This window comes from Balaenoptera borealis (genome assembly GCF_965194805.1).
Source record: "Balaenoptera borealis genome assembly, chromosome: 20".
In the NCBI taxonomy this organism is placed as follows: Eukaryota; Metazoa; Chordata; class Mammalia; order Artiodactyla; family Balaenopteridae; genus Balaenoptera; species Balaenoptera borealis.
Window position 1 is genome coordinate 23881809 of NC_138879.1, and position 24240 is coordinate 23906048.

The 24240-nt window shown below is 47.3% G+C and overlaps 1 protein-coding gene and 1 pseudogene across 4 annotated transcripts in view; both read right to left on the reverse strand.

Annotated features, from left to right (window-relative positions):
- Positions 1 to 18276, reverse strand: part of ACSF2 (acyl-CoA synthetase family member 2) — a 29858-nt gene extending 11582 nt beyond the window's left edge. Inside the window, exons 1-6 of one of the 3 annotated variants that reach the window (XM_082372599.1) lie at positions 18057 to 18273; positions 1473 to 1577; positions 1086 to 1281; positions 577 to 705; positions 423 to 461; positions 280 to 333 (exon numbers count right to left, since the gene is read on the reverse strand). In XM_082372599.1, coding sequence (XP_082228725.1) covers positions 280 to 333; positions 423 to 461; positions 577 to 705; positions 1086 to 1281; positions 1473 to 1577; positions 18057 to 18166 — 633 coding nt within the window. In that variant the 5' untranslated portion in view covers positions 18167 to 18273. Of the gene's footprint in view, positions 1 to 279; positions 334 to 422; positions 462 to 576; positions 706 to 1085; positions 1282 to 1472; positions 1578 to 18056 lie in introns of all 3 variants that reach the window. The other 2 variants (XM_082372598.1, XM_082372600.1) reach the window with 2 other exon arrangements.
- A 1392-nt stretch (positions 18277 to 19668) lies between these two features.
- On the reverse strand, positions 19669 to 22483 carry LOC309618613 (large ribosomal subunit protein eL31 pseudogene; annotated as a pseudogene). Its single transcript has one exon. The product of its transcript is annotated as a large ribosomal subunit protein eL31 pseudogene (transcript).
- Positions 22484 to 24240: the final 1757 nt, after the last annotated feature.

Below are 24240 nucleotides of genomic sequence, written 5' to 3' on the forward strand. Positions count from 1 at the left end.
AAGCCCCAGCCTGGGGATGTGGCGGCGTCCTAACTGTTGCTCTCTTGCCCACGCACACCACCACCACAACACACACATGCACCACCCCCAACACGCACACTAGCCTGTCTGACCAACAACCCGCTCTTCCCACCCACCGGCTGAGGAAGGACAGACTCTGGGGGTCACTCACTTGTGCATGGCCCCCCAGCCCAGTCAGCCCTCTGTGACAACTGGAAGCCCCCTGTGCCAGGCACCAGCTGGCTCCCCCGCCCCCACCAAGGCAAGGGATGGGCCTACCTTCCTGAGGGCATACTCCACCTCCATAGCCTGGTAGGCTGGGTTCACAGACACCTGGTGGAGACAGCGAGGGTACATCATGTGTCCTGGGCAGACTCTGTCCCTCTCACTGCCCCTCCACCCTCAGAGGCAGCACCCTGTACCTTCAGGCTACCTTGGTGGGCTTCAGGAGAAAGCACTAGCTGGTGTGAAACCAGCCAGGCACTGGTATGATTCTGGGGCCAAGGGTCCAGGGGGTTCCCCTGAATGATGCCCCACCCCCTCACAGCCAGCTGTGCCAGGCAAGCCCCTCCTCACCAGAATGATGCCTGCCTGGGCCGTGGCCAGCTGCATGAGTACCCATGCGTAGGAGTTGGGTCCCCACATGCCCAGACGGTCACCCTTGCAGAGGCCAATACTCAGGAGCCCAGAAGCAGCTTTGTCCACCTGGTATAAACAGACAGGGCACAAAAGGGTGAGATGCAGGTGAGCAGAAAGGGGCCCATGACTCGCCCCTTAACCTTTGGCCCAGGGGTTCACATCAGAACCACCCGGGAACAAGGGACAGGCAGATACCTAGGCCTCAGCAGATCTGGAGGGGGCTTGGGAACATGCATAGTTAACCAGTGTCCCAAGAATGACTGATGCAGGAGGCACCTGGGCCACCTCTGCCTCAGCCCTGCCCTCCTCTCCTGACATCCCTTGGGGCTCTCAGGCAGCCCCAGCACCCTGCCCCACGGCTAGGCACCACCCTTGCTGCTCCACCCAGCCAGGGCAGCCTGGGGGCCAGCACCTGCCCACTTTGAGGGTTCAAAGTCAGGACCCACCTCCTCCTTGAGCTGGGCAAAGGTCAACCTGATGTTTTCGTGGTGGACAACCAAGGCCTCTCGGTCCGGGACCCTCTGCGCTGTGGCATCCAGGCACTGCCCCACAGTCTTGTTAATAAGGTGCAATGTGGTATGGCCCTGGACATAGCTGAGGCCTCCGACGGGCAGGGTGGCGGTGCGATCCATCTCTCCAGAACTGTGGGGAGAGGGGCTATGGGCTCAACTGCACCAACCCAGGCGTCCCTGGCAACAAAGGCTGGCACACCCCGCTGGGAAGTAGGCTGCTTACAATGTGTGCGGGATACTCCAGAAACTGTCTGATCCGCCCCATCCCCAGGGACCATCATCATTTAACTTAGGACCTGCTTCGCCCTTGGGAGATCAAACCTGGAGGCTGACTTCCTGTCGTTAATCAGAGAGAAGGTTCTTTTCCCCAACCTACTCCCTAGTTTCCACTCAGTGCCAGGGGCCTGGAGCCTTGGTGCCAAAACCCTGGAAAGGGAAACTAAAGTCAATCACGCTGATTTGACTAAGCAGGGAGGTAGCCTGTGTGGGCTAGGAATGGCCTCATCCTAGACACTGCTTCCTTCTAGTAAAAAGGCCCCTGGGTATTTGTCAAAACCCACAGAATAGTCTAACACAAGGACTAAACCTTAATGTACTATGGACTATAGTCAATAATAATGTACCATACTAGTTCCCTAATTTTAACAAATGTACCACACTAATGCAGATGTTAATATCAGGGAAACTGTGCCGGGGTTGGGTGGGGGATGGGTATAAGGAACTCTATGTTCAATCTGCTCAGTTATTCTGTAACTCTAAAACTGTCTGGGGGGACTTCTCTGGTGGTGCAGTGGTTAAGACTCCGTGCTCCCAATGCAGGGGGCCCAGGTTTGATCCCTGGTCAGGGAACTAGACCCACATGCACATCGCAACTAAGAATTCACATGCACAACTAAGGAGCATGCCAGCCGCAACTAAGGAGCACACATGCCACAACTAAGGAGCCGGCGACCCACAGCTAAGGAGCCCGCGAGCCGCAACTAAGGAGCACGCCTGCTGCAACTGAGACCCAGTGCAACCAAATAAATAAATTAAATAAATCTACATTAAAAAAAATTAAAAACTAAAACTGTCTATTAATTATTAAAACTAAAGTCTATCAATTATTTTAAAACAAAAACGAAAAAAGGTCCCCAGCAGTCCAAGTATCACAGGCCTAGGCCTGCTAGTGCCCACTTCGCTGCCCTGGGTGACAGCTGCTGGGCTCCCACCCAGGCCCAGGTTGGGGTGTGGTAGCTCTCAGACCCTGTTCTCATCAGAGGGGGCATGCTCCAGGACCCTTCCAGGCCTCCTCTGGGCCACCACTGGGTGGTGTGGGCCCCAGGGACCCTTCCTGATGATTCAGTCCTGCAGCTGCTGAGCTGAAAAGACCGAGCCTAGCTTTCACTGATTGGCCGCTTATGGGGGAGAATTTCTGGGAAGAACAAGGTATGCAGGGCAGAGGGGAGCAAAACTGGTTTTCCCTGTAAATGAGAGAGGAGACCTCATCTCACAGGAGGGTGGGTCCCAGTGTGGGCTGATGAGGAGGCTGTCCTGACTTCAACGAGGCTGAGCCACACATTGGGAAGCGAGCGAGCACTGGGCTGGAGTTGGGGGCTTGAGGTCTCATCCCAGGTGTACCCCCAGCTGGGTGGGTGGCTTTCACAGACACCTTTGGTGTCCCTTGACATGTCTCCTCAGTGCACCTCTGGTTTCAGCTGCTGGAACAGTTCCTTGTGGTTCTGTCTGCTCAGGGACTCCCTCAAGTCTTCCCTTCTTAGCTGGACAGTTCTGGGGGGCATCAAGTCCTGGGGGGAAGACCCTGGTTGCCTGCACACACCCCATACTGACTTCTCTTCTTTTTTTTTTTTTTTAAATTTTATTTATTTATTTATTTATTTATTTTATTTATTTATTTATGGCTGTGTTGGGTCTTCGTTTCTGTGTGAGGGCTTTCTCTAGCTGCGGCAAGCGGGGGCCACTCTTCATCGCAGTGCGCGGGCCTCTCGTTATGGAGCACAGGCTCCAGACGTGCAGGTTCAGCAATTGTGGCTCACGGGCCTAGTCTCTCCGTGGCATGTGGGATCCTCCCAGACCAGGGTTCGAACCCATGTCCCCTGCATTGGCAGGCAGATTCTCATCCACTGCGCCACCAGGGAAGCCCCCTGACTTCTCCTCTTGTCTCCTCTCCGCACTCCCTCACTCCAACTTCCTAGGATCACATATAAACCACCAGCACCCAAGTCTTTGCTCTCAAGAGAATCCAAGTTAAGATACCTGTGTCTTCGTCTCTCTAGGCCTCAGCTTCCCCACCTATAAAGTTTGAGGACTTGGATCAGTGGTTATCCTCAAGGGGATGCTATTTACCTACCTGGGCAGTCTTCTCAAAGGGTTGTGGCGAGCCACCTAAGCCAGGTGGTTCCCTCAGGTGTGCTGGAGCAGAAAACAACCAGGTGTCACAGGCCTCTGAAGCCCGGCCAGCAGCCCACACTCAGGTTGACTAACCTAAAGAACTACTACTAAGGTAGTTCCCTGTGGTCACCATGACACCCCTCAAGAGAGACTGTGTACCCAAATCCTTCACTCACGGGCATACTGTGGAGGGCATCCATTTCTGCCCCCTGGGAAACAGATATGCTCTTTTCTTTGGGTTTGCCAAAGTGATAGTTGCAAGAGCAAGCATGTGGAGAAAACCTGCTTAAGAAGAAAGCCAACACAGAGGAAAGTAGGAGAGACAGAAAGAGACAGAGAGACAAAGAGAGACAGAAACAGAGACAGGAAGACCCAGTGACAGACTTAATCTTGAGATTGTCGAATACCTAGACCCAGTCACGTGTTAAGCCTACCTACCTCTGGACTTTTCACTGTCAACAGTCAATAAATTCCCTCTTTCAATTTAAGCCAGTCTGGGGGTGGGGGAGGGGAAAGCTGAACTCCATTTGCAACAACATGGATGAACCTAAAGGACATTATGCTTAAGGGAAATAAGCCAGACACAGAAAGATTAATACTGCATGATCTCACTTATATGTGTAATCTAAAATATGAACAAACAAACAAATTTAAGCCAGTCTGAGTTCGGTTTCTGTTGCTTACAACTGGTGAATCCTAACTATATACATTTTTTGCGTTCAGTGGCTTACCACTGCCCTTCAAAGCCTGGCAGGCCACTTCCCAACAGCCCAGCATCTGGATTAGAAGGCAGAGAAATACAGATCTCAGCCAGTTTAATGGTCACATTGTCAACAAATCATTAAAGGCGGGGGGATCTGCCTGACAACACAGACCCTCTTATTCTCAAAATGACCCGGAGTCCTATTTTGTTTGGAATCTGATTTTCTACACATTCACCGTGGTTTTCAGTGGCTTCTTGGAGTGTCTAGTTGGCAAATCAACAGGTTGATTAATGTGCCTTCCCCAAATGCAGTTCAATTGCCCTGTGTATTATCTCCTTTATCTTCATGGTGGCTCTGATAGGTGGTATGAGAGAGACCCCCCTTCTCCCTTAATAATACACCCTCGGATGTTCACCTGGCTATGGCCAGGTGGAATAGAGACCACATTTCCAAGCTTCCCCAGCAGGTGGTCTGGTCCAAGAATAAAGTTCTGGCCAATGGGATTTAAGGAGAGGTCGTGTGTGCAGGTTCTGAGAAGAACCCTTAAAGAGAAGCACATCTTTTTTTCTTTCCCACTGGCTGTAGTGCTGCCCATGACAGTTCTCTCGGACCACATGGTGAGCTTGGGCACCACAGAGCAACAGACAGAAGGGGCTGGAGCCTGACAGCAGGCTGTACCATGCCGGCCACAGACTGGCCATCTCCCAGAAGAAGAAACTCCCATCTCCTGAAACCACGGTGAGAGGGGATTTTTGTGATACACACTAAGCCAATTCTAAAAAATACAGGTGGGAATTATGAACTCTCATTGTACAGGTAAGGAAACTGAAGTGCAAAGAGGCCAAGTGGGCTGCCCAGCTGGTAAATAGCTGAGCCTGAAGTGGAGAGTTCAGTACCACTGCCCAGCATTACAGCCTTGCCTGCCCAATCCAGGGAGAAAGGATGGGATGGGTAATTCTCTTCTTTAGGCTCTGGATTTAGTCTGATCTGATCAACAGAGATTGTCTAATCTCAATTTTATTTTTCCACAATTGTTTACTAATTGAACCCAAGAAACTGGGACTGCGTAGGGCAGGGTTGTGGTGGAAACAGGTTGCTCCTTCAAAGGATTGAAGAGTTCTAGAAACACATATCAATGCAATTTGCTCATAAACTTAAGAACCATGCATCGTTTCAAAAGACCAAGTGCAAACACCACTGATTCTACTTCCCTCCTTCCTCAGACACACCCAAACACCTTGGTCAAGAAGGGTGGCCTCTTCTTTTTCTATTCTTAAACAAAGTGGCAGATATCCCATTTAAACCTGAAAAAGACAATAAAGAGATTTGGTTTCAGGAAAAGTTGTTTGCTTGTTTGTGGAAAGTTTAAGGAGTTGGAGCAGGACCGCCAGGACTCCCAGCTGCTACCAACTCAAACAACTAGAGTAAGCCTTTAGCTACTTGGACCTGGTATTGTAAAACGCCAGGTGGGAGTGAGTCAGCCAGGCGGGAGCTGGGAGGGAACTGGAGACAAGGCACAGCCCCACCTAAAGGTGTCCACAGAGAACGGGCCTGTGAAAATTCAGGCCCGGATCTGCTGCCAGATCTGATTTCATAAGAGAAGTCAGGAAACAAGGATTTTTTAAAAAAATAATTCTTTTGGGCTTCCCTGGTGGCGCAGTGGTTGAGAATCTGCCTGCCAATGCAGGGGACACAGGTTCGAGCCCTGGTCTGGGAAGATCCCACATGCCGCGGAGCAACTAGGCCCGTGAGCCACAACTACTGAGCCTGCGTGTCTGGAGCCTGTGCTCCGCAACAAGAGAGGCCGCGATAGTGAGAGGCCCGCGCACCGCGATGAAGAGTGGCCCCCGGTCGCCGCAACTAGAGAAAGCCCTCACACAGAAACGAAGACCCAACACAGCCAAAAATAAAAATAAATAAATTAATTAATTTTAAAAAATAAATAAAAATAATTCTTTTGACCTTTCATCTTTGGCAACTAATATGTTCACTGTTTTATCCTCAGTGCTTCACAAGGCCTGGAATGTAAGAAGTGTTCAAATGAATGACCAAATGAATGAATTATAAATAATGCGCATAACCCAATTAAAAATATGCAAACAACTTGAATAGACTTTTTTCCAAAGAAGATATATGAATGGCCAACAAGCACATGAAATGCAAATTAAAACCACAATGAAATACCACTTCATGCCCACTAGGAAGGCTGTAAACAAAAAACCAAAATATCAAGTGTTGGTAAGCATGTGGAGAAACTGAAACTCTTATGCACTGCTGATGGGAATGTAAAATGGTGCAGTTGCTGTGGAAAACAGTTTGGTGGTTCTCCAAAGAGTTAAACATAGAGTTAACATTTGACCTGGCAATTCTACTCCTAGACGTATACCCTAAAGAAGTGAAAACAAGTGTTCAAAGATTTGTACACAGGGACTTCCCTGGTGGCTCAGTGGTTAAGAATCCACCTGCCAATGCAGGGGACACGGGGTTGATCCCTGGTCCGGGAAGATCCCACATGCCACAGAGCAACTAACTCCCTGTGCCACAACTACTGAGCCTGCGTGCCACAACTACTGAAGCCCGGGTGCCTAGAGCCCGTGCTCTGCAACAAGAGAAGCCACCACAATGAGAAGCCCACGTGCTGCAATGAAGAGTAGCCCCCACTCGATGCAACTAGAGAAAGCCCGCGCGCAGCAACGAAGACACAATGCAGCCAAAAATAAATAAATAAATAAAAATTTTTCTTAATTAAAAACAAAAATCAATGGTAATTCTTTAAAAAAAAAATTTGTACACAAATGTTCATAGCAGTACTACTCACAATAGCCAAAAGGTGAAAACAACACAAATATTCAGTAATGGATAAATAAATAAACAAAATGGGGACTATCTCTACAATGGAATATTATTTGACCATAAAAAGGAATGAAGTACTGATACATGCTACAACATGGATGAACCTTAAAAACATTGTGGTAAGTGAAAGAAGCCAGACACAGAAAATCACATATTGCTTAATTCCAGTTATGTGAAGTGTTACGGTTAGGCACATCTGTAGAGACAGAAAGTAGAGTAAGTGGTTGTTCGGGTAGAGGGGATGGGAGGATAGAGAGGTGATAGCTAAGGGTAGGGGTTGCACATATTCATGAACACACTAAAAATGATCAAATTGTACATTTTAAAAAATAATGCACAAAATTCTATTCCTAGGTATACAGCCAACAGAAATCATACATGTGCTCACCAAAAAGACAGGATATTTGCATTATTTCCAATATGAAAACTACCCAAATACTCATAAACAGTAGAATAAACAGTGATTTATTATTTGCAATATTAGACAGCAATGAGAGCAAATGAACTATGACTACACCCAACAATAGGAATGAAACTCATTAAAAAATGTTAAATGAAAGAAGCCAGAGAGAAAAAGGTATACACTGTCTGATTCCGTTTATATGTACAAAACAGGCAAAACCTAGCTATGCTGTTAGAAATCAAGAGAGTGGCCAGCCGGGTGCTGGTTGTATGGGTGTGTTCAGCTTATCAAAAATTTATCAAGCGAGCATATAAAATATATGTACTTTCCTGAATCTATGTTATACTTCAATACAAAGTTAAAAAGAAGACCCTTCTAGGGCTTAAGCCAGTGTTGGTAGAAACACAATTCATAAACTAAATTTAGCAACCGACTGTGGCATCTATTTACCATCCTGTCGAAAAATAAAAGCAGCTTCTGTGCAAAATACATGCATACATTAATAAATAATGCTGGGAAAGCCAAGCAAACACATCTGTTTGTGATCTCCATCTTAGAAATTACTCAAGAAAAGAAATAAGCTCAATTTTGAGTGTAGCAGAATTTTCCTTTCTGGGAGTTCCAATATGAGAAAGCAGTTTTGTGCCCTCTGTGCAGTTCCTGGTACCCTGTGACTGCTGGCCCAGCCAACCCGTTTCCTACATGGGTGCATGATCCCCATGTACAGGAGCACAGAGCATCTCAGGGCACATTGCTTACTATTTAGAATATGGCTTACTGGAGGCAAGGCTTTGGCCTTGCTCCAGCGGGAAACTAGGATCCACCTGATAACTATCTACTTGACAGTGTAATTTCCAATAATGTCTGTAGAGACGTTTAATGACAAGTCAGGAATGTAATGATTATGATTTATGGAAAAAGATGGGCACGCTCAGTGGGGAAGGGCAGAGATGGATAAATCTCCTGCAGGGTAGTGAACTGAAGGAAGAGAGAGAACAGTGAGCATCTCCCCTGTAACGCTGTCTTGCAGATTTTCCCAGGCAAATCATCCCAAGTGCTCTTATCCCTGTCTTACAAATGGAGACAACCGAGAGAGAATTTAAGCAACTTGTCCAAGATGCCACCATAAAAGTCGGTAAAAACATCCTCATTATTCAATAACAAACAGCTTTCCACGAAAACAGACGAGTGACATTGACACATGAGACACAAAAAAACCCTGCAAACTGACAGAAGAAGGAAGACAGGTGGCCAGTAAGCATAGGAAAAGATGTCCATGTCACTAATCAAAGCAAAATAACCATAAGAGATCAGCAAAGATGGAAAATATTGATAGCATGATGTCTGCAACTTATTTGCAAATGGTGGCCAAAAATATGTGTGTGTGTTTATAAAAGGGTATCTGTAAAAAGGATTATTCATTTTTATAGATGAAGCAAGAGGTTCATTTTCTTAAGTTTCCCAGTCTGGTGGGTGGCAATGCTGGGGCCCTTTCTGCATGTACAGCTCTTTACAATGCAGCCCATCCACAGCCTCCTCTGGGGGTCGCACAGGGGCTGGAGCAGCAAACCTGAAGCTGATGGTGCCACAGGCCCATGGAGAACCACCCTCACTTGGCTCTCACCTTCCAGGCCCTCAAGCCACACTGGCCCTTTTCCACGATTTATTTGTGGTATCTGATTCATCTTCTCTGCTGCCTCTGATCCCATGGTTCCAGCTCACCTCTCCTAGCACCAACTACAATGGCTCTGCACCCTAACTGCCTAGTCCCCTGGTTACAGCCACCTGGAAAGCCTTGTGCCCCGGTGTCAGCCCTGCTCATTGCAGCCTAGCCTTCCGGCAGGACCTGAACAAAATACATGGGCTGCCTGGCTCAGGGAACTCCTGTGAGCAGTTGTAGCATTCTGTGACATTCTAGGGCTGGTGACTAAAGTCAGGGCTAGAGACTCTGTGAGCACCAAGGATCACAGGTCCTGACAGGGTCAGGCAGAGACCACAGGCAGAGCTGGACCCTGAAGGAGCCATGGGAAGCAGGGATGACCGCGCCACCTGAGCACACAGGTCTGAGAATCTACTTGGGGGAGAAGTTATTTGTTTTGCCTCCTGTTACATATTACCTGCTGGGAGGAGGTTCCTGGGACCTGGGTCAGGGGTTTGCAGGTGGACCCTGCCCCTGTCAGAGGCTGGAATTACCCCAGGTCTTGGGCAAGGCCTCTTAATCCTTTCAGAAGCCACAAGGGAGGGACGTGAATAGATGGGAGGGACGTGAATAGATGCGAGGGGCCCATGGAACTGCAGGAACGGCCCCCACACTGAGGCTAACCACTAGCTCCCCTGGGCAATGTGCCACAGCAGCCACCAGCAAGAAAGCTTTAGAAAGGAAATCGAAAGCAATAGCCTGCTTTTGTTCCAAGTCATGGACTGGCCTCTGCCCCCCCTCTATAGGCATTTGATGCCAGGCTATGCCCTGGGCTCTAAGAAGAAGATAAATCATCACCAAAGCTAAAAGACAGCAACTGCCTGGTTTTACAAATTTCATTTTATATATGAGACAAAGGATTAGTATTTAGTCTGTATTAAAGGGGGAAAAAAAAACCCCACAAATCAATAAAGACAAGCAATCTAACACAATAAATATGCAAAGAATATGAGTATTCACAGAAGACATTTCAAAAGACACCTAATCTCCCTGGTAATCAGTGAAATGTAAACCAACCCACAATAAGGTACCCTTTAGCCCCCCACCAGAGTGGCAAACACTTTATCCTTCAGCAATCCTGAGTATTTGCGAGGTTGTGGGGAAACGGCAACTCTCAGTCCCTGCTGGTGGTCATAGCAGTACAGCCTCTCTAGGGCAATTTCTAGAAAAGCTGAAAATGTCAACCCTTTAATACGGCAATTGCACTGCTGGAGACATAGTCATATGAAGGATTTCTATACAGCAGGTGAAAAGAATAATCTAGATCTATAGGTGTCAACATAAATAGATCTCAAAAATATACTGTTGGGTGAAAAAAGAAGGGCACAGTGATACAATTTTTGCTACAATTATAAAAGCATAAGTATTGTTTATGGACATACAAAAAAAACTAAGAGTGCTTATTACTTGCTTGATAGGATTCTAAGCGTTTTACAAATTATATGATATTCTGTTTATGGATTCAGAGACATGTTAAAAGCAAAAAACTTGCTCTGACACAACATACATTAAATTTATGACAGTGGCTCTCTGGTGAGGGGTGGGTTGGAGGAGACTTAAAAAAGGGACATCAGCTTGATCCGTAATATTTGATTACTTTTATTTATCATTTTCTGTAACAAGTATGGCTATATTTTAATTTGGAGCAGTAGGTACACAGGTGCTTGTTACTTGATCATGTGACTGTATTAAAAAATTTTTTTTCCATATGAAATTTTTAAGAAGAAAAATACAGGAGGCTTGATGATCTCCTAAGAAGGGTACTTCAACGTTCAAAAGACAGAGCAACTTCCTGGCACAGACAGAATGACCCACTGGACCTGTCGTGTTAAGGGCCAGAACAAGACTAACTCTTATGCAATAAGGAAGGGCTGCAGGCTGCCCATGAAGTTCATGTGCTGTCCTCTTGGGCAAGCCTCAGTCCTCAGTCAACATACTCACCCTTGTGTGAGACACAGCTCCAGCTAAATATGCCAATGCATCTTCTAGCTCATGGCAGATGAGAGGCAGGCTCTCCTCTTCCATCTCCCTTGCACATCACCCCAAGATTCATTATTCAACCCAGCAGCCCAAGTACTGCTCACTGATCCACGCACCATGGGGCTGCATTCTTGCAGGGGTCGGGGGGCTCCTTTCCCTAATTTTCAGAAAGACACTAGGCTAGTGTTCGATCTGGGAGTAGAGATGGCAGATGCTGGGGCTGGAGGGGACAACTTTTAACCTGTAATAACTGTTTTATCCTGGAATAAAGTTATTTTTATGTACCCACAAAGATGAGTGACACATTTATACCAGCTACAACATACAACTAGTGTTCAAGAAGATGAAGGAGCTGTTGTGACAAATAAAATCCAGGGGACTTCCCTGGTGGCTCAGTGGTTGAGAGTCCGCCTGCCAGTGCAGGCGACACGGGTTCGAGCCCTGGTCCGGGAGGATCCCACATGCTGCAGTACATGGCAGTGTACTGGGCCCGTGTGTCACAACTACTGAGCCTGCGCTCTAGAGCCCGCAAGCCACGGCTGCTGAGCCCACGTGCCTGGAGCCTGTGCTCCCTAACAGGAGAGGCCACCGCAATGGGAGGCCCGCGCACCACAGCAAAGACCCAACGCAGCCAGGAATAGAAAGAAATAAATAAATTTATAAAAAAAAAAAATCCAAAGAGCACTAGTGAATGGTCATTTTCTTAACTGATGGCCATTTTAATGTGCAGTGGCCACCAAGAGCACAAGAATGACTATAATGTTAAAAGGTCCTCAGCAAAAAATAGTAATTTCGACCTAAGTCTCTTAGGGAAAAAAAAAAAAAAACCCACAAAATAGATCACAGACTACATGTAAAACATTAGAAACATTTAGAAAACAACATGGGAGAAAATCTTCAGGATCTAGAGCTAGGCAAAAAGTTTTTAAACTTGACACTACAAGCACAATCTATAAAATTGATAAACTGACCTCAACAAAATTAAAACTTTTCGCTCTGTGAAAGACCCTATTAAGAGGACAAAAAAGATGAGATACAGAGTGGGAGAAAATATTTGCAAACCACATATCTGACAAAGGACTAGTATCCAGATTGCATAAAGAACTCTGAAAACTCAACAGTTAAAAAAAAATAAAATTCAACTAGAAAATGAGCAAAAGACATAAAGAGATACGTCACCAAAGAGGATATATAGATGGCAGATAAGCACATGAAAAGTTATTCAAGGGACTTCCCTGGTGGCGTAGTGGTTAGGAATCTGCCTGCCAATGCAGGGGACACAGGTTCGAGCCCTGGTCCGGGAAGATCCCACATGCCGCGGAGCAACTAAGCCCGTGAGCCACAACTATTGAAGCCCGCGAGCCACAACTACTGAAGCCCACGCGCCTAGAGCCCATGTTCTGCAGCAAGAGAAGCCACCGCAATGAGAAGCCCGCACACTGCAACGAAGAGTAGCCCCCACTCGCCACAGCTAGAGAAAGCCCGAGCGCAGCAACGAAGACCCAACGCAGCCAAAAATAAATAAAATAAATCTATTAAAAAAAAAAAACCAAAACAGTTCTTAGATGATATAATATTGGGGACCACAAGGTGTAACTGGGCTGCCCAGTTCAGTGGGCCTAGAAGCCACACCGTCTCCATCACTCTCTGCTGGGATAGCCCCTTGACACATTTGTTAGACCTATTCTGAGGCCCCCACTTCTCAGCTTGCCTTTATGCTGCCACACCCAAGAGGTGGAATATTGAGCATAGGAGATCATGTCCTTTTCCCCATGGTTATCAAGGAAAGCTAAACTGTTTAATGTATAACACACACTTTCATGAATTTTTTGTCAAGATTAATAGGTCACTCCTTCCAAAAGCAACCCTTGGTTTTTGAGCAAAAGAAGATAGACACAAGAGTATATACTCTGAGATTCAAGAATAGACAAAATTAATCTATGGAGATTAGAAATCAGAACAGTGATAGTCTCTGGTTGGGGAAGGGAATTGACTGGAAAGGGGCACTAGAGAAATTTCTAGAGCTGTGCTGTCTATATGGTAGCCTAGTCACATGTGGCTCTGGAACACTTGAAGCATGGCTAGTCTGAATTGAAGTGTTCTGTAAGTGTTAAATACACACCAGATTTGGAAGACTTTATGAAATAAAGAATATAAAATACCTCCTTAGCAATTTTTAAAAGATTGATTACATGCTGAAATGATATTTTGGCTATACTAAGTTAAAGCAAATATATCATTAAACTTATTGCCTATTTCTTATGACTTTTTTAATATGGCTACTAGAAAACATAAAATTCCACATGTGGCTCACAGTATATTTCTACTGAACAGCACTGTTTTAGAGCGATGGACAAGTTCTTTATCTTGGGGTGTTGAGTAATGGGTGAATACATTTGTTAACATTCATCAAACTGCACACCTAAGATTTGTGCATTTTACTGTCTGTAATTATACCATAAAGTCCCATGATCTTTCCACCACCCAACATAACCTTCCTGAAGGAGTCCACAGCTTACAAAGAACACAGACTACAAAGAACCCCCAAGTGGTAAGAGCTACAATGAAGATTTTGAGCAAGGCACTCTGTATTGGTGGAAACTTCCATTTTTAGCTCGAATAAAACTGATGGTGTATATGTGTTTTTGTACATGTAGAGAAAGTAAACAGGAAATTATTATTTGAGTCCAGTAAACTCAAGAAGACAGAGGGCCTGAAATACTTGGGGTTAGAAGGCATCCATGCTGCAGATTTTCCCTTGGGCCACTGTTCGGGGCTCATGGGGAAAGCACACAGGAGCCAGGAGTGGAGGCTGATTCAGAACACCTGCATCACTAAGGTACATACAAGGTTTAGATCTTAGCTTTCTAGGGTCAAAACCCTCAATGTTTTCTGTTCACTCACAGAGGACTAGAGAAAATGAGAGAGTCCAGAGGTTAGGAAGAGTTCATAAGGGTTTAAGCATAAGTAAGATTTCATACAAGTATGAAGGCTTCCTACTTCGACCACAGCCCTCTTGGATTCAGGGATCCAAGTCTCAAAGTCCAGCCTCCTTAGGAATCACAGAAAGTCCACAGAAATACTGCAGAGTGCTTCTTGTCCAAGTGGCCTATTTTACAAAGAAACCGAGGTCCAGAGAGGTTGAGGGACTTGCCTAAAGCCATACTGGTCGGGCTGGGCTTGCTTTCCTGTCATCTAACTCCCAAACTGAGAAATACATGCATGCCAATGAGATTCACAGAACATGATTCCTAAGGTAGAAAAACAGCTTGTTTATTTCTGAAAGGAGAGGCCCCTGGCAGGATTATTGGTTCCTGTCATTTATCAGGACACTCCTCTAGCAAGGCCCCTTTAAGAGATGAAATTACATCCTGTACTTTGGTTTGATCAGGGGGGAAACAAAAGCAGTCCTTTATCCCAGCACTCAGCGTTATCATGGATGGGTCTGTCAACTCAACCAGAGCAGCCCCAGCTTGGTTTAAGCAGTTGCCTCTGCCAGAACGGTCTTCCTCCTACTCTCCAGACAAGGCTCTAAACTGTGGGTCTTGGGGTCATTGTAGCAATGTGCAAAGCCATTGTTACATAAGTACTTTCTGTCTCATAACTCATTAGCACCAGGCTGTGGGTAAGAATTTTCTTACGCGACCGACCTCATTTAACTCTCACGACAACACTATTTACACATAACAAAAGTCTCAAGTTTAACTTAGTCCCAAAGCTACCAGCTAGAAAGTGGTTCTTTTGAACTCAGATCTGTCTGGCTCCAAAGTCTTTGTCTGTAGATTGAATAAATAAATAATGTGGGAGATGTTAGGAGGGCTTCATACGCAGGGTTCAAAAGAGTTCAAGCACAAGCAAGAGTTTATATCAATACAAGTATACGGCCTTCATCCTTCAAACCACAGACCTATCAGTTGGAGGAATCAGGCTCAAATTCCAGCTTCTTTAGGAAGTCTTACCTAATCCCATTCCCACCTATCAGATTCTTCCCTGCTTTGATTGACACTCTCCTGGTATAGCATCCTTACTGCCTTGAATCAGTGGGTCTATGATCCTCCCCTGCAGATCCTTTTTTGGCAAAGAAGCCACTGGAAACAAGTTCATTCATCCTTGTATCCCCCACTGCACCCTCTACAGTAGATTGCATACCTACTGTGTGCAAGGCAGGAGAGGTAACTAAAACCGATGTGTACCAGTCAGTCACTGATTACAATGTCCAAATTTATAGTTTATTTTCTATTATTACATTTAGACTGGAGTAGTGAGTAAGGGTATCATTACCAAATCCCTTGTTAATCATCTTTGGTAGATTATGGGAAGGGTCTATTTTTCTATTGTGATTTCTACCCAAAACACTTCCTAGCTTAATATAATCCCCTCATATAGGGACATCATTTTAGTTTCCAATACTGGTCCCACCTGATTATAGGCATCCCCCTGGAGGGTGGTCCATGAAGCCCACTCATGCCCTTGCACCAACCATCAGCACTGAGTCACTGGAGCCCCCGCTCTGAGGGTCACATCTGATTCTGAGAGGCTTGAGCCACGGCTCTCTCTGTCTTTCCCAGCTCTGAGTGCTCCCAACACCCTGGGTGCAGCTGCCTCACTGGCAGCCCCAAGCCAGCGTTAGAGGTCTGAAGGAAGCCTGCTTATTGGAGGTTCATCAGGAATCAGCATTGGATTCTGCCTTCCTAGGCTCCCTGAAGCTCCAAACTAGACCACCTGCCTTCCCTGGGGATGGGGTTATGTGGACAAGGGGAAGGGGTTGGTGGTTCAGGAGGTCTGCTGTAGAGCAATGGACAGCTTCTTCTCTCCTTCTGGGGAAAAGGCTGTGGACAGCCCTGACTTTGATGGATAGCGGAATGTCCAGAAGATCCAGGGGCTAGATTTAGGGCTGGGCAGAGGCTGACACCTTGGTAACTGGCCAGAAGAGAGAACCAGGTGCAATAAAGAGGCCACTGAGGAGGAAATCCTCTCCTACCTTCAAATCACTTGAAATTCCTACCCAGACCCCATTTGGAGGTTCTCAGGTACCAACTCTGCCCCAAAGCAAAGGCTGAGAAGAGCAAGCCTTTGTCAATCCAGCATGTAGGTAGCATTAGTGACAAACTCCACACAGGCTCCAAGGTTAGGTAACACACTCAAGGTCACGCAGCAGGTAGGTGGAGGGCTATAACCCAAAGCAGTCTGGCTTCAAAGTTCTTGCTTTTTCTTAACAGGCAGAACTGGGGATCTGACAGGTAACAGGCATGGGGTGTTTGTCAGCAAGAAAGCAGGCTGTATGTGACCAGGTCAGAAAGAGCAGAGGACAGAAGTCCAGGAGCTTTCCACACCAATGCACCCAGAACACTGAGTAGTGATCATCTTGACTTATCTTCTCCCTCACTAGACTACAAGTTCCCGGAGGGCTGCGTTTTCTGGCTTTCATAACCACAATACCCACCCCGTGCTTGATGTGTCGGTGACGTTCTCAGGAATATCTGTTGAATGCTTGAGACTCTTGAGGGCTTCTTAAGGACAAAGTAGGAGCAAAATCAGGTCAAACCACCATAGTCAGTAAGTAAGGCCTCAAGCACAAGGGCGTGGCAGGAATGGGAGGGAATTAGGCCAAATGCTCAGGAAATCTTTCTCTGGACACATGGATCTCCTCCTGACAGAGTCAGAATTTCTCTGAGGCCTGGTGCCCCTACTCTGCAATTGTAGGCCTGTAGCAGGTAAGAGACCTGCTTTGTTTACACATAAAAAGTCAAAGGTCAGGGGACTTCCCTGGTGGGGAAACAGTGAGAAAGGTTTTCTTCATCAGAATCCCATCTGCTGACCTGCCATGAGCCACTGGGTTTTCCCAGAAAATTAAGCCTAGTGATCTGAAAGCACTGCATGCTTTCTGTCTTCAGAAACCAGCAAGTTCAAAACGTTGTGATCTTGGAGTTCTAGCCAAAGAGGAAGAGTTTGCATCTCCCTCCAACTTCATTCCTTTTTTTTTTCTTTCTTTTTATTTTAACCGAGCAGTTCTCTCAGAGAACTTCCGGCTTTTCGTCACTTTTCCATGTCCAGGCCTACACTCCACCTGGTATCCAAAACCGTGTCCTGACCCCAGACCTAGTACCTGGCCTAGCTGGCTGGCAGGGCAGGCTCAGTGGTGCCCAGGCCTCCCCCTGCTGGGTGCTGAAGATGAAAGCCACCACTGATAACATCAGCGGGAGCCCAGCTCTGCTTAATCAACACACTTTCACATCTGTAATCTTACAGGGAGGTAACATTACTTACTGTGTTGCTGTAGAGGCAGCAAAACTACTGGAAACTCACATCCTCCACCTGCCAGCCCCCATCCCACCCTCTGCATTGAGGACAGAAGAAAACAGACCCGGTAAGTAGCAAGGAGCCAAGCGGTGTTTGTCAGCAGCTGATGAGGAGAGGGGAGACTGCTGAGCTTAGTGGCCTAGGGTGGTCAACACCGGGTGGAAGATCCTCAAGTTTATCCCTGCAAGGGGTCCAGCTCCGAGGCAGTGTCCTGGGGACAGAGTACAGGCCTTGCCCCTGCCCCTCCCCCTCGGGGCAGACTGCTAAAGGCTCCCACTTCTGGCCATCAGTGTGCCCGCGAATGGACGAACCTAAAGTCCCAGACCAGAGCCCAGAGTCAGTTCAGGGTCCCTGCCAGCCGCCAGCCGCAGCCCCAGTCTGCGTGGGCCAGGCCAGCATTTCCTGTTGCCTAGGTGCCAGGTGCAGGGTACCTACTCTCCCGCGTGTGCCGCCCGGAGGTGGGGCAGCCGCAGGCCTCCCAGCCCGAGCGCGATCGGCCCCCAGAGAGGTTCCGCAGGACCCCCAAGATCCCCTCCGGGGGACGGGGCCCGTCCCTCTCCTCCCAGGCCGCGTACCTGAGGGGACGGACGCCCCACAACCCCACTTCCTGCCAAACCCGGGAGAGGCCGACCCGGGCCCCCAGCACCCCCGGGCTCCGGGCGCACAGCCTCCCGACGCGCAGCATCCCGACGTAGACAGCCTTGGCTCGCGACGCCCGCGTCCGGGCCCGAGTAAACTTTTAGTGTGCTGAGGCGGGGCGAGCGCGGAGCGGGCGCGGAGGCGGGAGGGTCGCCTCTGCCTATGGGTTGCGGAGGACTAGGTGCCGGGCGGGCGGGCGGGGCGGGGCGAGGCCTGAGAGGCTTGGAGGAAGAGAAAGCGCGCGGGTGACCTTCCCCTGGACCCGCCGCCCTCCCCCTCCCACCCTCTTAAAATGGCCCTGGTTTCCTTCTGGATCCGACTTCCCCGGCCCGCAGCCCAAGGCAGGTCTCCCTTCCCAACCACCAGGGGCTTGGGTTTGGGGGCGCAAGAGCGTGTTGATTTCGTAGAGGGGGAGCCAGCGGCGCGGCGCGGCGACACCAGACGCGGCCATCCCCCGAGCCGTGTTGGCGCGCGGGTCACGTGCTGCCCCCACCCCCACCGCGGGTTGCCGGCCAGAGGCCAGGGAAGCCCGCGCGAAGCGCCCCCAACCATGCCGGCTGGAGCAGAGAGCCCGCGTGGGAGGGGAGGCAGCTGGGACAAAGCGTGGCGCGGCTGAGACCGCTGCGGCCCGAGTACTGGGTGAAGACAGACGTCAGCTTCAGAAGGGACTCCATTAACAAATGGAGGGGACCCCCACGTCCCAAGCGTCAGCCTCGCATCCCTCCCCCGGACTTCAGCCTTGACCTGCAGTGCACCCTAAGGTGGCCTCAGGCGTTGGAACCTGTCCACCACCCCCACCCCCGCGCCCCAGGCACAATTCCTGAGGCTGAGGAGTGAATGAAAAGTAAACCTCTCTCTCTCCAGACCCTTCCTGTGGTCCCCTGAGGCCCAGGGGTGGTTGCAGGATGGAGAGAAGGTGACTGCCCATCTCTGGACCTAGCTAGGAAAAGAGGCACTGGACAGCAGTGTGGCACATGTGCCAGGTCCGCAGTGTCTCGGTGTAGCCATGGCCCTTCTTCCAGAGGAGAAGGGGGAGAGCAATACGGGAAAGACCCTGCCAGGGTGGCCTCCCCTCTCCTGACCCAGAGGCAGTGATACACACTGGGCCAGGAAGAAGGGGTGGCTGAGGGCGGGGCTTGGCCTGAGAAGATCTTCGCCTTTATCTGGGAGTTTTGGCTCAACCGAGCTTGTGAGAAGGAGACAGCGCTGCTCCTCTTCATGATCCTGAGAGTGACCTCGATCCTCTGAAACCCTGGCTCCTGGGGAGGGTCCCCACACTTCAGTTGTGTGGGGGTGGGACAGGAAGGAAGACAGAGGAGCACAGATTATAAGAAGCTGGGTTTGCAAGGGCCTGCCTTCCTAACAGACTAGCTCGCAGACTCTGATAGCCCAGCCCAGGGAATGTGGGGCGCACGGGAGTATCCCAAGTCTGGGTACCAAGCCCTGCTTGGCAGGCTCTGCTACTAGCTTGCTGGGTGACCCTGGGTAAGTCATTTCTCCTCTCTGGGCCTGTGAAGTGAGGAGTGGATACTGATCTTGCAGGCCCTTGCACTTTCCTTGCTAGTTTGAAGATCCTGGAGGGGGAAGGGTGGGATGAGTTCCTCCCTGAACTTTGCTCCAGACTCAGCTTTCCACAAACTGGGCTTTCCTGACTTCTCAGACATAGATATTGTGGAATCACAGCCACCAGTTTCAAGATATCTCCCCCATGCCAGGCTCTTCATGCCAAGCTCTTCAAGGACGTTATCTCTGCCCTCACAATCAACCTGCAAGGAACAGGCATGCCTTGGAATGTGTCTCTGTTTTTATGGATAAAGAAATTGAGACCCAAAGCGGTTCAGCTACTTGCCCAAGGTCAAGGTGGGCTCAGTGAACACAGGCCAAGGCTCTGTCTATACTCAGTTTGTGGCTTTGGGCAAGTCACGGGGCCTTTCCAGCCTCAATCATCTTTAAAATGGGAATAATACTAGCTCACACAGAGGGCTGGGGTAATCACTGAGTACAGTAGCACAGAACTGGTACTCGACCAGTTTTCAGTGATGGTTAGTTTCTTTTTCCATCCTCTTCTTCCTCCTGTGTCTACACTCTGAGACCTTCCTCTGCGTTAGGTATTACAAACCTTTTTTTTTTTTTTTCTTTTTTTTTTTTAGTAAGAAGAATTACTTTTCATCTCTGCAAAGCCTTGAGAGCTGTGGTAGGCACTGGTTCCAAGGAAGGTGAGGACGGCTGGGAGAAAGACAAATGGAAATGCCTGATGTGAGAGTTCCTGAGTCCAGGTAGCAGATCATGGTGACCAGAATTCTTGGGTCACTTTGAAGGATTAGGTAGCTGGGCACATTGGCCATCCATGTCCTCCAGCTTTCCTCCCTCTTCCGTCAACCAACTCAGTTCCTCATAGCTCCCCAAGGGGCTTTCTGCCTGATCCGAGCATATCTGCTTGTGCTGCACATGACTTGCATGATTTATGTCCCCTGTGATTTTGCTCATGCCTTTGGCTACCCTGAGAAAACCCTTAGGCCTTCCCCTTTGCCAATTTCCTTCCCTTCCTGTGCTTCAAAACCGGTCTCATACTGTAAACATCATTTATTGATTTTTCATAAACTTCTTAGCATCAACCTATGAAAAAGTCCAGAAGACTTAACTGAAGTTAGGGAACAGAATGAAAATGCTACAAACCTTGGAAGTCACACTTGACAGTAGTGTTGAGAGGTAAGGGACAGGAGATGAGAGTGGAGGCAGATACTCTTACCTTACAAATTGAGGTGTCAAGAGATCCTGTTTATTGATGATGGAACATGAAATAAAGGAATGTGTCATTTAAAGTTACAAAACAACCAGTGTACGTACAAAAATAGCAATAAAACTATATTAGAAGGACATGAGGGGGAAAGATGGGAGTGCGAATCCTTGCCTTTTAAACAGAAAATCAAGAAATGTCTGAATAAGTATATTGTTTAGAGGTAAATAACAGAAGATAAAACAGAAACAGTTAAAGTAATTCAAATGGTTCCCTTTGGACTTTTTTTTTTTTCTTCTGGCATTTCTATAACTTTATTTGACAATCAGCAGTTAGTTCTCATCCACATTAACTGTCTGCAGATTTTTGAAAGTGGTGACAGGTAAATTGGTAACCAACGTATAGAGCTTGTTTGGTGAATCTTCATCTTTATTATGTTTTCTGGACAACCGCACACGGATACGGTATGGGACATTCCTTATTCCTTTGGCCCAGACAGTTTTGTTGAGCCTAGTGTCAATGCGTGCATCTGGAGTGCCCATCTCCTTCATGGCAAATTTCCAGATTTCTTTGAGTGCCTGAGGGGCACGCTTCTTGAAACCCACTCCAGGGATGCGCTTGTGAACGTTGATAGTGTATACTCTGGTCACCACCTCGTTGATGGCTGACTGGCCCTTCTTCTTCTCGCTGCACTTTGCAGGAGCCATCCTGCCGGGCTGGGGATGGAAAGGATTCCCTTTGGACTTGAATAGACATTTCTCCAAAGAAGATGTATGAATGGCCCACAGACACATGAAAAGGTGCTCAACATCACTGGTCATTAGGGAAATACAAATCAAAACCGCAATAAGTTACTACCTCACATGCTTTAGGATGGCTACTATCAAAAAAACAGAGAACAACAAGTGTTGGCGAAGATGTGGGGAAATTGGAACACTTGTGCATTGCTGGAGGGAATGTAAAATGGTGCAGCGGCTGTGGAAAACAGTATGGCAGTTCCTCAAAAAATTAAGAACAATTACCACATGATCCAACAATTCCACTTCTGGGTATGCACCCAAAAGAATTGAAAGTAGGGACTTGAGTAGACATTTGTACATCAATGTTCATTGAAACATTATTCACAATAGCCAAAGGCAGAAACAACCCAAATGTCCATGGATGGATGGATGGATGGATGGATAAACAAGATGTGGTGTATACAACAGAATATTATTCAGCCTTATAAAGGAAGGAAATTCTGACTCACGCTACAAGGGTCAACCTTGTAGCAACATTTAAGGTATGCTAAGTATGATAAGGACAAATACTATATGATTTCACTTATATGAGGAATCTACAGTAGTCAAATTCATAGAGACAGGAAGTAGAATGATGGTTGCCAGGGGCTGCAGGGAGGGGGGAATAGGGACTTATTGTTGTAGGGTACAGGATTTTAGTTTGGGAAGATGGAAAAGTTCTGGAGATGGGTGGTGGTGATGGTTACAAACAATGTGAATGTACTACTACTTTTTGTTAAAAAGCCTTTTTCTTGTTTTATTTTCCTAAGATGGTGTACATGTTTTCTCTTAATAAATTTTTTTATTAACAGCCCAAGGGAGGCATCCTGACTAGTGCCACTGATCATTTACAGAGACTAGCATGTTTCATGAGGTTCTCAATGAGTGCCAAGGGGTTACATAGGCCTGCAGTCGGCCTCGGAGTCAGGTCTGGGAAGAATCCAGCTCTGCTGCTTTTCCTCTCAATGACCCTGAGCAAAGTTCTTTTCTCTGGTGTAATTTTTCAAAGCTCTCTGTTGTAAATGACTGTTTCCAAATAGTATATGAAAAATGTCTCTTTCAAAGAAATTTCTTCACTGTAAGTCTGAGAAGGGAGCTGTCTAATAAGAGATGCAGTAGTCATGAAGGAAAGGTGGGAAAAAAGACACTGCTGGCAGCCACATAAAGAAGAAAAAGGAGGATGAGGAAGGGAGTTTTAATTTTGAAAGAAGAGATGACAGTGACTTGATACATGATGCCTATACTCTGTCAATCAGATCCAGTAGCCAGTATCAAAAACAAAACAAAACAAACAAAAAAACAAGGCTGATAAAAATTGTTCTGAAAACGATGTTTCTGATTTTCAAGCTGAACGTGAAAATAAGGAACTCGTTCTGAACTGCTGTGTAAAGTAAAATTATTTGATCACAACTAATGATGGCAGACACAGACAGTCATGATCTTAAACAATCAGTATTTTCTTGCTGACAACTCAAAATTGAAAAAACTAAAGAAACTGCAATCTCAGCGGCTGCCAAAAGTTGTGAAAGCCTTGCTTTCATAAAGAGTGTAGTACAAAAATCTTTCTTTAGACGATGTAATTTTAAACTTTTCTTGGGTCAAAGTCAAGAGCTAAAGTCATCTGTCAAGACTTGAATAAGACCCAGTGTTATCAGACCAAATCTAATTTATCTTCCTTTACTCAATCATTGGTTCAACAGACATTCCCTGAGTGCCCACTAGGTACCAGGCACAAGGCTGGGCTCTCAGGCTGAAGATATGAATAAGACAGGTGTCTGCTCTCAGGGAGCTCACTGTCTAGTAGAGAACACCAACCCTGAGACTGATGGGGGCATGTGGTGTGGCCAGTGCCATGGGAGAAGGGGGACGGGATAGGCACCTACCCTAGGTGTGTCACCGAAGGTCTCTTAGAGGTCTGAGCTGAGTGAGTAGTGTATTAGTTTCCTAACACTGCTGGAATAAATTACACAAGTTTAACGGTTTAAAACAACAGAAATTTATTCTCTTACAGCTCTGGAGGCCAGAAGTCTGAACTGAGTCTTATGGGACTAAAATCAAGGTGTTTGCAGCGCTAGTGCTTTCCAGAGGCTCTGGAGAGACTTGTTCCTTGTTGCTTCCAGCTTCTGGTGGCTCCAGGCATCACACTCATCTCTGCCTCCTTGGTCACATTGCCTCCTCCTCTTCTATGTCCAATCTCCCTCTGCCTTTCTTATAAGGACACTTGTGATTACATTTAGGGCCCACATGGTTAATCCTAAAAAATCTCTCCATCGCAAGCTCTTTAATTTGATTACATCTGAAAAGTCCCTTTTGCCATATAAGGTAACATATTCACAGATTCCAGGGATTAGGACATGGATAACTTTGGGAGCCATTATGCAGCCCACCCCAGATAGGATTGGGAGGGGAAACTGTGGACGGCCAATGGGATGTTTATAGGGGGAGAATATATAAATGGGAGTGTGGAGAAAGTATACGTGAAGGCAGGGAGCACATACATTCTGGAAGTTACTAGTATTGTTATGGGAGTGCTTTTTTGGGAGTAGTGGGAGGCAAGGCAGGGCCTTAGGAGAGAGGCAGGCAAAGTGTATAATGATTACGGAT